Genomic DNA, 14,509 nt, shown 5'->3' on the forward strand with positions numbered 1-14,509 from the left:
CGGGCCTGACCTAGGGTGAGTTTTAAATAGGGACAATTTTTAACGATTTTAAAGAGCCACAGCTACCAATATTTGGGTTTTAATTGGTTTTTAGTAGGGGAAATTTTTTGTATGATGTTTTAATATGCTGTGAGCCGCCCTGAGTCCCATGGGGAGAAGGGCGGCATATAAATCCTATAAAATAAAATAAATAAATAAAATAAATAAGAAGGATCGGTGACATAAGCCAGTTGAGCGCAATGTCCCATGGACGCAGTGCCAGAGTCAGGAGCTGCCTTGTTGACAAAACCCCCGCTTGGTGAATGCAATGTCCCGCTTTCACTGAGTGGCTGAGATTCACGATCGGGATCATGGTCCTCCTCCCCCCGAGAGCAGAATAAGGAGTGGAAGGGTGGCTAGGTATCCATCGCAGCTGGTCAATGTGCCTATGTAGCACATGACCATCCTCCAATGCCACTTCGTAGGAAAGTGGCCCAGTAGCCTTGCAAACCACAGCTACCACCCACAGTTGCCCTGGTCCATAATTACATGCCCAAACCGGATCACCCACTTTCAATTGCCTCGGTGCCCTCAGCTGTGACACCTGCAATGCAACCTGATCTGGGTGTAATCTATCCAACTTGGTGATAAGATGGCAAACCCAGTGGAGCTCAGCTGGGCTCTTGCCCGTGGATGTGCACGGTGTTGTGCGATGGCAGAGGAGAAAGTAGATTGGTAAGATAGATGGTAGAATTTATATACAAGGTGTGTATTTTAAATATTAGAATGTATGAGGAATTGTGATAAAGGAATTGTGTTTAATTAAAAATCTGGAAAAATAAATATTAAATGTTAAATTAAAATATTAAGGGAAAATTAACCATCAGGTTACTGATTGGCTAAAAGTTTGAATGTTTACAAATAACTAAGATTTGAATTTAAGATATTATGAGTTGAGACAAAGGTTAAGTAAAACTTAGAAGTATAAATACTAATAATTAAATTTGTATATGGGTTTGTGGTACAAATATTGGTGGTTTATTTATTTATTTATTTTTCCCCTTTCTGGAAAGGAAGAAAGAAAGGAAGTAGAAGGAAGAAAAAAAATATTAGCCCCAAATGTGAGATACGAGACTTAGAAATTGGGATCATTTAAAATCTGGAAATGATAAAGATTAAATGTTAAACTTAAATATCAATGGGAAATTAAAGTTAAGAAAAACTTACTAGGTTATTGTCTAAAAGGTGGAATGTCAAATTAATTAAGATATGTATAGACTGAAGATTATTGATGAATATTAGAAAGGTACTTTTTGTTTGATTGATAGAATAATAACTGTATTGGTTCGAACATGACAGTAGATATTATGGGGGAAAGAGAGGGAATTAGTTATTGTAATACTTTGATATTTGTACTGATGATATTCAAATGTAATGGAATTACTATGCTCAGCTGCCATGCTACTTTTCAAATATGTAAATGTAATATTGTAAAATTAATAAAAAACGTGGGGGGGAAATAAACTAGACATACCCAATTCCAGCAGCCGTTCCTTATATGCTTTAGCCTCCAGTCCTCTAATCATCTTTGTTGCTCTTCTCTGTACTCTTTCTAGAGTCTCAACATCTTTTTTACATCGTGGGGACCAAAACTGGATGCAGTATTCCAAGTGTGGCCTTACCAAGGCATTGTAAAGTGGTATTAACACTTCACGTGATTTTGATTCTATCCCTCTGTTAATGCAGCCTAGCACTGTGTTGGCCTTTTTGGCAGCTGCAGCACACTGCTGGCTCATATTTAGGTGATTGTCCACTAGGACTCCAAGGTCCCTCTCACAGTTACTACTATTGAGCAAGGTGCCCCCTATACTATACCTGTGTATTTGTTTTTTCTTGCTTAAATGTAGAACCTTGCTTTTTTCACCATTGAATTTCATTTTGTTAGATAGTGCCCTGTGTTCAAGTCTATCCAGATCTTTCTGTATCTTAAGCCTGTCTTCTAGAGTGTTGGCTATTCCTGCCAGCTTGGTGTCGTCTGCAAATTTGATGAGTTCCCCATCTATCCCCTTGTCCAAATCGTTGATGAAGATGTTGAAGAGCAATGGGCCCAGAACAGAGACCTGGGGCACTCCGCTACATACTTCCCTCCATGTAGATGTGGTTCCATTGAGGACCACACGCTGAGTACAGCCGGTCAGCCAGCTACGGATCCATCTGGTGGTGATGCTGTCTACCTCACATTTTTCTATCTTGTCAAGTAGTAGGTTGTGATCTACTTTATCAAATGCCTTACTGAAATCCAAGTAAATTATATCCACAGCATTCCTCTGATCCACTAATTTTGTCACTTGGTCAAAGAATGCAATAAGATTTGTCTGGCATGATCTGTTTTTGACAAACCCATGGACTTGGATATGTATAAGTAAAATGTTATTGATAAATGTATTGATTGATTGAGCTTTATCTAGAAATGTATTAATTTGAAATTGACATAACAATTAAGGGAAATAGAGAGGGAACTTTAATGACGTTACCTGACATATATATGAATGATTCTGTTGTTGGATTATTGATTACCCTATCACCATGCTGCTTCCTAATTACCTGGATGTAGAAACTGAAAAAACTGATAAAACCTGTTTAAAATAAGAGTTCCCTCCTTCTTCATTGCCTCTCCAGGATGACTTTAGACCCTTTTAGGGCCCCCTGGCAAGGAAAAATCAGCCATGGGAAGCGGAGCCCTGCTTTCCCTTGCCTGTGTCACCATGACACAAACTGGAAGCTGCCATGCCAACTGGCCCAAATTTACCAAAAATCTTGATAAAACTATGTAGTGTGGTCAGCTCTACCATAGATTCATGATGGCAACAATTGCCTCAGCAAAAAGACATATCTTTCAAGGATTTAGAAGAGAGTACATCCTAGAATGGAATGAAAAAATTGAAGGATTCTACCAGACTTTCCTACAAAACAGTGATCCGGAAATTGCTGACAATCTCTTACACAGCTTGGATGCAGAATCACTAAATTTAAAATTTGAGCAAATCCAGCAGGAAAGCTTGGAGCCTATTAAAGAACCTGGGTGGAGCTAGACAACCTGCATAACAAACACCCAATGTAACTCCTGAGCAAATAACCTCTCAAGTTGTATCTCTCCCCAAAGCTCCAGGGGAGAAAGAACACTCCACTCTCATCAAAAAAAGGGCAAACAAGTCTATCGAGATTCATCTGGATCTTGATTCTATCTTCTAGGGTGTTGGCTATTCCTGCCAACTTGGTGTCATCTGCAAATTTGATGAGTTCCCTTTTATTCCCTCATCTAAGTTGTTTATGAAGATGTTGAAGAATATTGGGCCTAACACAGAACCTTGGGGAGCTCCACTACTTACTTCCCTCCATGTAGATATAGTTCCATTAAGGACTACAAGTTGAGTATGGTTTATTAGCCAGTTACAAATCCATCTGGTGATGATGCAGTCTATCTCACATTTTTTGAGCTTAACAAAAAATAAGTTGTGCTCAACTTTATCAAATCCAAGTATACTATGTCCAAGTATACTGTGTCCAAGTATACTATGTGCACTGTATTTCACTGGTCCACTAATTCAGTCACTTTGTCAAAGAATGAAATAGTTTGACATGATCCATTTTTGACAAACCTATGTTGGCTACTGGTTATAACTTTGCTTGCTTGTAGTTGTTTGTAGTTTGGTGTTTGATTATCTTTTCTAGGATCTTCCCAGGTATTGATGTCAGGCTGATTAGTCTCTAGTTTCCTGGATCTGTTTCCCCCCCCCTTTCTTGAAGATGAGAACCACATCAGCTCTTTTCCAGTAATTCTCTAATTCTCCAAGATCTTTGAAAGATATAGTTCAGTGGTTCCGACATCTCTTCTGCTAGCTCCTTCAGTACTTTAGGATGTAATCCGTCAGGTCCTGATGATTTGAATATCTGCCCATGGAAAAAGCCAGCTTCCAATAAGATCCAAGCTGTGTAGACCAGGTGATAAGCCTAACAGGCATTATTGATTCAGGATTCTAACGAGGCCTCAAAACCATGGCCATGTTCATAGACCTAACTGTGGCATATTATCCCCTGCAAAAATCTCTGTCAATTAATAACATACTGAGCCCTTTCAGATAATAATGGGGGACAACATCAGTAAGGTAAGATGATTAAAAAATGGCTTCCCACAAGACACTGTAATGAAATTTTTTTCCACTTCCATTCCAATTTCACTACAGAGCCACTTTTTAAATTTCTTTCTTCTATTTTCTGCTCTAGCTGGAGACATTTTGCTCCTAAAGGGATATGATCTCTTTATTCTCACTCTCTGAAACAGTTTTCTTCAATTATAGAAAGCAGAATCTAGTTTTCATTCCTAATATTTCCATTGTACTTGAAATAACAAGCTTGATAACAAAATACAGAATTTGTTTCTTTTCATTTAGCCAAACATTATATTGGTAAACATGCACAGTGTATTTTGGAAATGGAGGCACAATTTCTCCCATCCTGCACTGCAGTCATAAGAAACATTTTCCTCTCCCCTGACTCAGAGGCTGCTCTCTCCTTTTAGCCACAATCAGTTCAGAAAGGCAGGTGTGTTTATTTCTTAGTGGTTCTAGCGCTACTTTCATTTTGCTTGCTTATTTATTAGTTACCCACTTGCAAATTAAATAATTTGTTTTTCAAAGCTTTCAGTGGTTTCTGAAAAATCAACCCAGTACAGCTGGGGAAAGGGGGAAAGGAAATGAGTCACTTTTTTATCTGCAGAACTGTTCCAAGAAAGAATGGTTTAAGATTGCAACATCAAAACCACCAGCCAAAAACCAAGTTCCTGTTCCCATTTCTAATTAAGAAGGTTTATTTTCATGAATTTAATTATTTAGTTTAGTTATATGTTCTACCCTTATTTGTTAAGCAAAAAAATTACATGAAATTATTGTATACATTTTCTCTTAAAATTTGCACTTCTGCATTGGTTTGAGGTTTCAAAGAAGAATATAGAATAGAATAGAATAGAATAGAATAGAATAGAATAGAATAGAATAGAATAGAATAGAATAGAATAGAACCTTGGAGATCTTCTAGTCCAGCCCTCTGGTCAAGCAGGAGAACCTATACTATCTCAAACAAGTGACTGTCCAGTCTTTTCTTAAAAATGTCCAGTGAAGAAGCACCCACAATTTCTGAAGGCAAGCTGTTCCATTAATTAATTGTCCTCACTGTTAGGAAGTTTCTCCTTAATTCCAGGTTGCTTCTCTCTTTGATCAGTTTCCAACCATTGTTTCTTGTCCTGCCCTCTGGTGCTTTGGAGTATAATTTGACCCCCTCTTCTTTGTGGCAACCCCTCAAATACTGGAATACCGCTATCACGTTTCCCCTATGTCTTCTTTTCTTTAGACTAGCCAAACCCAAGTCTTGCCGCGGTTCTTCATATGTTTTAGTCCCCAGACCTCTGATATTCTTAAAGGACTCTAAATTTAGACTCTAAATTTAGATTTTTCTTAAAGAGATAGCACACTTAAAATATAAATGTAAAAGTTTATTTCATTTATTTTTTCTGGCTTTTAATTTAAAAAAAGAAGTTGTACTACTGTTCTTTTGAGGGTAAACTATGATATTTTGCTTTTGCTAAACTAAAAAGACTCCTAGAATACAAAGCAGTAAGAGGAGTATTATCCAAACTAAAAGAATAATGGCATTGAGGGATTCAACATGCAGTCCACCAACTCAGGAACACCTGCCCCACTTTAAGCATTGTCTAGACTAGGCAAATACATCATTTTGATTCCTAAGCCACTATCCTCAGTTGAAAAGGACTAAGGTTAAAGAATGGTTGGAAGAAATACTAGAGCAAGTGGTAGAGTTAAAACCAGAATTTTTCCTATTAGGTATAACAACGCAGAAGTATGACAAAGGCATACTCTATTTGATGCTACACATTCTAACGGCTTCCAGATTGGTTTATGCTCAAAATTGGAGGAATAAGGGAATTCTAACGGAAGAAGAAATCCTGTATAAAATTTTATCATGTGCAGAGATGGACAGGCTTACAATGGCTATGAAAGATAAGACAGAACTGGAATATTTCGAAATCTGGGACAAATTTTATCGCTGGTATGAATCAAGGAGAACCGCTCGGATCTTAAGCTAACGATAGGATTGAAACATACATATAATTGTACATATAATTGTATATATAACTGTATTGTGTAGAAGAATGAGGTTTATATAGAGGTTAAGGATGATGTATTAAGTTTTTGTATCACGAGAAACAAATTGTTAAGAATATTTGCTCTGGAATGCCATGTATGTCCATTTTTGTTTTAATTGTATTATAAATAAAAAGAAAAGAAAAGAAAAGTATTACTGGCTTCTGTTTAGGCATTGTGGTGTGACAGATGCAGGAAGACAGGGCTCTGTCTTCCGTGTTCGATTTCACCCTGCTGGGGACCCTAAAAAGAGTTGAAAGTCACCCCGGAGAGGCGACGAAGGAGGGGACCCTCCATTTGATCTGAGGAAGCCCTCCAAACTGGCAGGGGAATGACTGGATACACTTCTGTGGCCAGTTAGAAGCTGCTGACAACCGAAGAAAATAAGCACTAATGAGCAACTCTTGAGCAATGTGGATGGAACTGGGTGAGACTATATCCTCTCTTTATGATTTTAAGACTTTTTCCTGGAAAAAAAAATCCCAAACCAAAGAACCTCCCCCCCAATTAGAGAGGGAAGGGGAATTTCCACCCCATTCCCTCAGGAAAAGATTGCTTGGGAGAAAACAGAGAAAATTACAAGATTAATTAATTAATTAATTAATTAATTAATTAAGATATGTAGCTTTGAAACTTGGGGACTAAAAGTATTTTTGAGACTTTTTTAGAAAAGAGACTTGAAAAATTTGTAATATACGTTTGGATTTAAAAAGCTGGAAGACAGCATTAATGACATGTAGTGGAGAACTATGGCACTACAATTTATTATTAAAGGAACTTGGCTTGAAGCCCAGACTCAAATAAGACTTTGGTTGTCCTTGTAAACTTTCAGTTTTGAAGCTGGTAAAAGGGAAAAAACCTCTTGGGCTGCTTATCTGTATTGGGGACCCTATTGGACTATAAAGTCTACATACAAAAACAAAATGAGTGTTACATATTTAACCTTAAATGGTAAAAAAAAATCATCTTTAACACCTGTCTCCAAAGCTCCCAGCTTGATATACCAACAAGAAAATGTCAATCAATCTCAGAAAGAAATTCTTTCTATGTTGAAATCAATCCAACAGACAATTGTTTTATTTGATGATGAGACTAAAAATAATGCAAATGAGATAAAAGAACAATTTTCTAATCTAAACTTACAAATTCAGAGTATGACTACAAAGAAGGAATTAGTAACCCAGAAAACAGAAGGAAAATTAGAAGAAACGGATCCAAAGATGGAGGACCTAAAGGAAGAAATTAACAGACAGATACAGACAAAAGAAAAATTAGAAGATGAAGTGGTAACACTGGAAATGAAAAAGATATCTTACTTGTTAAGCTCTCAGAACACATTTGAGGAAAAGGAAGAAGAGCTTATCGAATGGATGATAAAGCTGCTAGGAGAAATGCTGAATATTGACAAACAAGAAATGAAAAGAAAAACTGAAGGAGAAAGATGGAAGCTGTTTAATGAATATAAATGGGTTGAGCATTCTTCCAAAAATACTTCAATCAAATTCTCTTCCTCATTCCAAACAATATATACAAAAACAGAGGAAGAATTACTTAATGATTCAAATATACTGAGTTGGAAAGTTATTTGGCAAAGGAAGAAAGCTAGAGTAAGACTGAAAAAAATAGAGGTTTTATCCTATTAGATGGTATACTATACTATTAAACAGATGTTTGAATATGGTTAAGAAAATAGATAATTGTTAGAAATGAAAGTATTATAATAATTAGAAGGATAGGATTTATAATTAGAATACTATATTTTGTTATGAGATGAGAAATATGAAAATTCTAAAAGGATTTGAATAAGGGAAGCCTTTGGTTACCCAAATATAATTTATTATGAGAAAATTATAAGCGATAGAGATACTTTGAACATTGAGGGGAAATTAATATTTTTAAAAAGTAGGAAAATCAGGATATTGATTGAACAAATGGATTCTAAGTGCAAATGCAATTGAGATATGTTTTGGCTAGAAAAGATATTATAAATTGATGCTATCGATATTATGTACAATACCAGAAAAATGTGATGAATATGTCTGTATTTAATTGTATATGTATTAACAGTAACAAGAATTATATTTGCCCAGTGTGGAAAAATGCATACCACTGAAAGAAGAGAGGATCAAGGAAGCACTGGATGGTGTAGTATTGGAACTAGACTAAGAAAGTTAATATGTACCACTGAATTACTAATGGTCCCAGACAACACATTGTTTATTAAGTATTTATGATTGTAAAATTAGAAAATTAATAAAATATTTCTTTAAAAAAAGAAAAGTACTACAACTGAAAAAAATGCATCAGATGCATAGAATATAGTTCAATGTATACTGATATTTATTGTATTACTTTTCATTTAGTAATTGGTTATGGGAATGAGTAATGAAAGAAACTGAAGGAAAATAATCAAGCTATATGGACTGGATTTCTCTGCTGAACTCATAATGTGTATTTCCTTTTACAAAAAAAAGGAATTACATGTACTGCCATTTAGCACTTTATCAGAAAAAATATATATTTTCCATCAATGTAGGCCTCAAGATGGCACTGATACATACAGTTCCTTCTTATGCCTATCAAACTTCAGTGACTATAATTCTTACAAAAGTCTTCTATATGGCCAAATAACATTAGATGATATTGAACTGAAATGACATTATTTGGCCATGGGTCATTAGAGACCATAGTCTTTATTACTGATAGAGATTCTGAAAGCGTTATAATTAGTGGGGTTAATGCATTTGTTTGGTCTTTGGGGGGGCATGTTGTACTGTTTACTGTTCTAGCAGTTTTGGTCTATAGGCAACCAGGTTTTGGTCTTTAGTCAAGAAGTCTGTCTGTTTATGTCAGTTTTAATTGTTTTAATTGTTTGGGGGGGATTTTGTTAGTCAGCCAATGTCTTCAGGAATGGCCACCATATCAAATCTAATCTAATTAAATTAAATGTGTTATTACTAAATCTCTTATGATAAAGAAACCAACAGCAATATATTGCCATTTTAACAAAATTTAAAAGCCTTGTCAAAAATTAAATGTGATAATCAGACAAGGCACAAAATCAGCAATGAGGAATACTAACCATTTTCAGGGAATTAAATGTCTTTTACACTGCATGTCTAATCCAAGATAACATTAATCACAAAATAAAATATATTGAATTCAGAGCAGCTTCTATAAAAATTATATTGTTTCCAGAATCTGAGAGGTTTATAAAGTTTTCTCTTTCATGATTTTTAGAGGATTCTTAAAATACAGTTTTATTTTGCTGGACCTTCAACCCTAATTAAAATTGTTGGTAATCCATCTTGATGGAGGTAAGGGCTAATTTATTATTACTATTGAGTTTCATAATTTAGTTTTTTCTATTACTACTTTTATAGATTGAATGTGTTTATTTATTTTGTTCATAATGTAACTTGCTCAGAAATTTTAAAGTTGCTTGAGTAAGATGGGCTATAAAAACTGCAAAATAAATACATAGTTATAAAATAGAAAAAAACAATGAAATAGGTTACCATTTGTTGAAACAACATAATCAGAAATAAGAATGTTTTGCTTCATCTTAGACCATCCAGAATAGCTGCTAATTCTACAAACAATATACAAGCAAGCATCTGAATTGACTGATATTCTTACTACTCACTATTTCTTACAGCATTAATCAAATCTTTCTACAACAATAATTAATACAAAACGAATTATGTGTCTCTAAGAAAAATGGGGATTGGTTGGTTGGTAGGGTTCTGCTAATCAGTTTTTAATTACTACCCCCTCTGGAAGTTCAAATGATACCAAATTTTAAATGTAACTGTGTTCTTTGCTAGAAAGTAATTCCTTCCAGTCTAAGGGTATAGCTAAATTTGAATGAATAATCTTTAACAATGTAAGGTACTTATGAAAATATGGGGCAAAACAAACAAATTTATGAACAATTTAAATTATAATCATTTACCAACCTGATTTTCCCATACTTATGATCTTGATTTAAAAAGCTTCTTCTTTAAATCCTCCCTTTTGCTAGAAACTGGCTGTAATTTCCTGATAGTGGATTCTAAGAATCTGCTGCTTCTTTAAATGCTGCCTTTTGTTAGAAACTGGCTGTAATTTCCTGGTAGTGCTCTGAGCAACTTGACAGCATGAAACAACTATGCATAATAAAGTGCAATCATCCATTCACAGTGCTCAATAGTCTAATGATGCCATATAAGGAATAAAGATTTTTTTTCTTCTTCTAAACTTGAAGCTTCCTTGTAATCAAAGATTCTTCATCCTGCGAGTAACACAGCAATGCAAAAAAATACTGAATGATTTCATGTATCAGTGAAAACAAGAGGAAATTGGGGAGAAAGAATATTAAAGCAAAATATGCTAGGGGCATTCAGTGATACATATTTTAGCAAGAACAGGATTCTCCAAACTGAGTTGAGTCTCTTCCTTTGCTAAAATCCTGAAATGTTACTATGTGTGCACTACTGATCTAGGAAGTTGTTGCATATTGCATTTTTAACAATATAAACTTTTATTATGTGCATTTTTGTAATTCCAAGATTTAATAGAGCTTATACAAGCAAAATACTCACAGGGTTTTGTCATGTTTATATCATTGATCCTTGTTGCTGCCTGATAATGTAACCAAGTAAATAGATTTAACGCTAATCTTCACATTTTACCAAACACAGCACCTCTTTATCATCTCTCTTGCAATTCAAGCCAAAATAAATGTAGAGGGCTTGCTTAGCCATGAGAACAGTTCAAACATGAACATAATTTCCTGCCAATTTAAGGATAGTATTAAAAACATTAAAATAGCCGTGAGGAAATGCCCATAGTCAGGTACAAAGTAATAGTCCAAGAACACTTCTAGCTTGTTTAAAATTCAACTGAACTGCAACTCTTTCAACTGTTAGAGTGCTTGTAAATTGCTAAACAAATTGCTAAACAGCATATTGTTTTCTCTCATTTGCAGAGGATTAGCCAAATCTAAGATCTCTGGGAGCTTTACAGTATGGTAATAACATTCTGTGCACCATCTCTGCAGTTCTAAACTATTGATACAGGATCTTGCTTTATGATTTGTCCTTTTTTACATAGCTTTTTTTTCAAATGGTCACTTTTTGGGCAGCAGTATTAACTGCTTCTGCCCTTGTCCAGTTTTTTTTTTCAATTTTTCAATATACTTTTCCTATATATAATTGCTTTGAGTTTATTAAAATCTAAACCTGAGCAGGAGAATGGGTGAGAGAGCCTTTGTACCCTTCAACCATTGAGTAGAATCAGCAACTAGGTGCAAATGACCAGAGGGGAAGAGAGAAGGAAAAAGGAAATGGGAGAAGGAAAAAGAAGGAGAAGGAAGAAGGAGGAGGACCAGGGAAAGATAATACCACCTGCTAAGAGCATGCTACTGGTGAGCAAGCAGGTGAAAAGCAGTGAAACCCAGCAGCATCAGGCAAGCATGGTGGGCACAACAGGCAACAGGACATTTACCAAGAGCAGCAATGAGATGCTGTCAGAATCACCAGCCACAGCTTCACATCTCACTGGCATTCTGACATCAGTGAGGCAAGGGAGGGGAAGAGGGGGAATAAATGGCCAGGTTGCTGTATACTTTTATGATGGGAAATTGGGAGAAGAAAATTGACAGTTGACAAAGAACAGAGCAGCCTGGAATCCAGTTTGAGCTGGCGTCCTGGCATCTTCAAGGTCATTTGCCCTGGGTGTGGAATTTCACCAGCCTAAACACCTCAGAGTTTCTTAGTGGTGCTGGATTTACTATACTCTGGACCATAGGGGAGGGCTAGGGAAACCTGGAGTTTAGTTCTGTATTGCTGCATGGGAATTTCAAATTCTGCTTGACTCTATTGAAACCAGTATTCCTGTCAGAACCCTATTGTTGTGTTTTCGGTTCGCTAGCAATAGACGCAGATGCATGGTGAAAGCAACAAACTCTTTATTACACACTCCTACTGTTGTGTCCTGAGCCTGCAAAAGCAGGCTCGGGACGATGCAAGAGTCCCGGGCATTTGCAAAATCTGCCCGGGACCAGACTGAGCGGCGCCGGCCTTGTGCACATGCGCAAGGTGGGAAAAAACTGCCGGTGATTGGTTGAAATTGCCCGGGGATCAGAGGGTATAAATAGAGGCCTGCGTGGCTCTGCTCGGGTTGTTCGTTGACTGTAGTCAGAGAATAAAGACATGTTGGAAATGCATTGCTTCAAGCACCATTATTCTCCGGACTTAACACTGGCGACGAAGGTGGGATCCAGTCTAGATAGCTAGGGAAGCTTGAAGACTCACCCAAAGAAGTCCGGAAGAGGAACGACGGCGTTGAAGTCAGCGTCTATCCTGCCAGTACAGCATCGCTGGAGGGTGAGTGCACCTGAAGAAAACCCTGTTCCCTGATCATGGCGAAAATTGGGCGGTTAGCTGAATTTGATGTCTCTCACCCGGAGAAGTGGGAATCTTATGCTGCAAGAGTAGAGACTTATTTCTGCATAAATCAGATAAGGGAAGAAGGTCTAAAGGCTGGCACAATGTTGTGCGTTTGTGGGCAAGACGCCTTTGAGATCGCCGAGAATCTAATCGCCCCGGCCTGCGATCTTTGACAAAGTATGAGGCTAAACTTCTTTCAAAACTTTCTTGTGAAGGTCGGATTCGTTAGACAGTAACGAACCTCCGTGTGTAAACTTGACTCCCTAGTCGCTCGACCCCTTAGTCGTTTTCTTAAGATTGCAGCCTTGAGAAGAGCAGCTAAACCGTGTGATTTCAAGGACTTAGAGGAAAGGCTGCGTGATCGTTTTGTGTGCGGACTGAGGAACAGAGACTTATAGCAGAAGCTGTTTGCTAAGGAAGATGTCTCTTTCCAAGATGCTCTGCGAGAGGTTACGGCAGAGGAAGCTACAGGTGGGGCAGTCAAGAATATGCGGCCTAGTCGAAGCGCTCCAGAGACCACCACCATCCATAAGGAGGACGTGTGAGAGGATTCGGAAGAAGATCCTGAAGAAGAGGTGGACAAGCTTTACCAAGCAGCTGGGAGGAGGTCCAAAGATCGTCAGGACAAGGGCCCAGCTGAGCTCCATTGTTTCGGATGCGGTGGTCGCCACAAGCGAGCGGAATGTCGGTTCCGTTCCGCCATCTGCCGAGCGTGCGGAAAGAAAGGCCACATTGCTGCAGTTTGCCTGGGTCAACAGAAGGTACAACCGAAGGAAGAATTGAGTCTGAAAGGTACCAGGGTGCCCAGTCAAAACAGGGTGGGGTTCTGTGCAACACGTAGGAATATTTTAAGAATAGGCACACACAAACCCCTTAAAAAGAAATTATCCCTTAAAGTGAAATTGCAGGGAGTTCCATTGTCGATGGAACTTGACACGGGGTCTGCCCTATCCATAATTTCCCTCAACACATTTCACAAAATCTGCAGCAGCAGTGGCCAGCGAGTTTCACTAAGGCCTTCTAATGTAATCCTTATGGATTTTCAAAATACCCAAGTGTGCATTAAGGGGGAGGTCACCCTTAAGGTACAATATAAGAATTTTGTAGGCCCCCTAGACGTGCTGGTTGTGGGGGGTGAGCGCACAAGTCTCATTGGACTCGATTGGTTTGAGGCTTTGGGGATCCAAGTAACAGGGCTGCACAAGTTGCAAACAGAGACCATTGCAGATGTCTGCAAGGAGTTTGCAGATGTGTTCAGTTCTGAGCTAGGATCCTACAAAGGACCTCCAGTTTCACTTAAGCTAGATTCAGCTGTACAACCCATTAGGGTTAAACCTAGGAGAGTACCATTTGCTCTTAAGGGCAAGATTGATGCTGAACTGACCTCAAATTTGAAAAGTAAACATATATTCATGTTCCCCACCAGTTGGGGAACCCAAAAAATCATATGTTTTCCGGATGCGACCTCTCCTTCAGAAGTTAGGACACGGCGTATCTTGCATTTGTTGGCAAATAGCCAATTGAGCATTGAAGCTCAAAATTTGAAACTGACCTCAAATTCGAAAAGTAAACATATATTCAGGTTCCCCACCAGTTGGGGAACCCAAAAAATCATATGTTTTCCGGATGCGACCTCTCCTTCAGGAGTTACGCCACGGCATATCTTCCATTTGTTGGCAAAGAGCCAATTGAGCATTGAAGCTCAAAATTTGAAACTGACCTCAAATTCGAAAAGTAAACATATATTCAGGTTCCCCACCAGTTGGGGAACCCGAAAAATCATATGTTTTCCGGATGCAACCTCTCCTTCAGGAGTTGGGCCACGGCGTACCTTGCATTTGTTGGCAAATAGCCAATTGAGCATTGAAGCTCAAAATTTGA

The 14,509-nt window shown here is 37.7% G+C and overlaps 1 protein-coding gene across 2 annotated transcripts in view; it reads right to left on the reverse strand.

Annotated features, from left to right (window-relative positions):
* The window catches only part of GLIPR2 (GLI pathogenesis related 2), a 59,649-nt gene extending 49,364 nt beyond the window's left edge, over positions 1-10,285 (reverse strand). For both annotated transcript variants that reach the window (XM_015820696.1, XM_015820697.1), the window contains exon 1: positions 10,157-10,285. In XM_015820696.1, coding sequence (XP_015676182.1) covers positions 10,157-10,169 — 13 coding nt within the window. In that variant the 5' untranslated portion in view covers positions 10,170-10,285. The remainder of the gene's footprint in view (positions 1-10,156) is intronic.
* Positions 10,286-14,509: the final 4,224 nt, after the last annotated feature.

This window comes from Protobothrops mucrosquamatus, unplaced genomic scaffold, assembly GCF_001527695.2.
Source record: "Protobothrops mucrosquamatus isolate PMUCROS unplaced genomic scaffold, P.Mucros_1.0 scaffold1163, whole genome shotgun sequence".
In the NCBI taxonomy this organism is placed as follows: Eukaryota; Metazoa; Chordata; class Lepidosauria; order Squamata; family Viperidae; genus Protobothrops; species Protobothrops mucrosquamatus.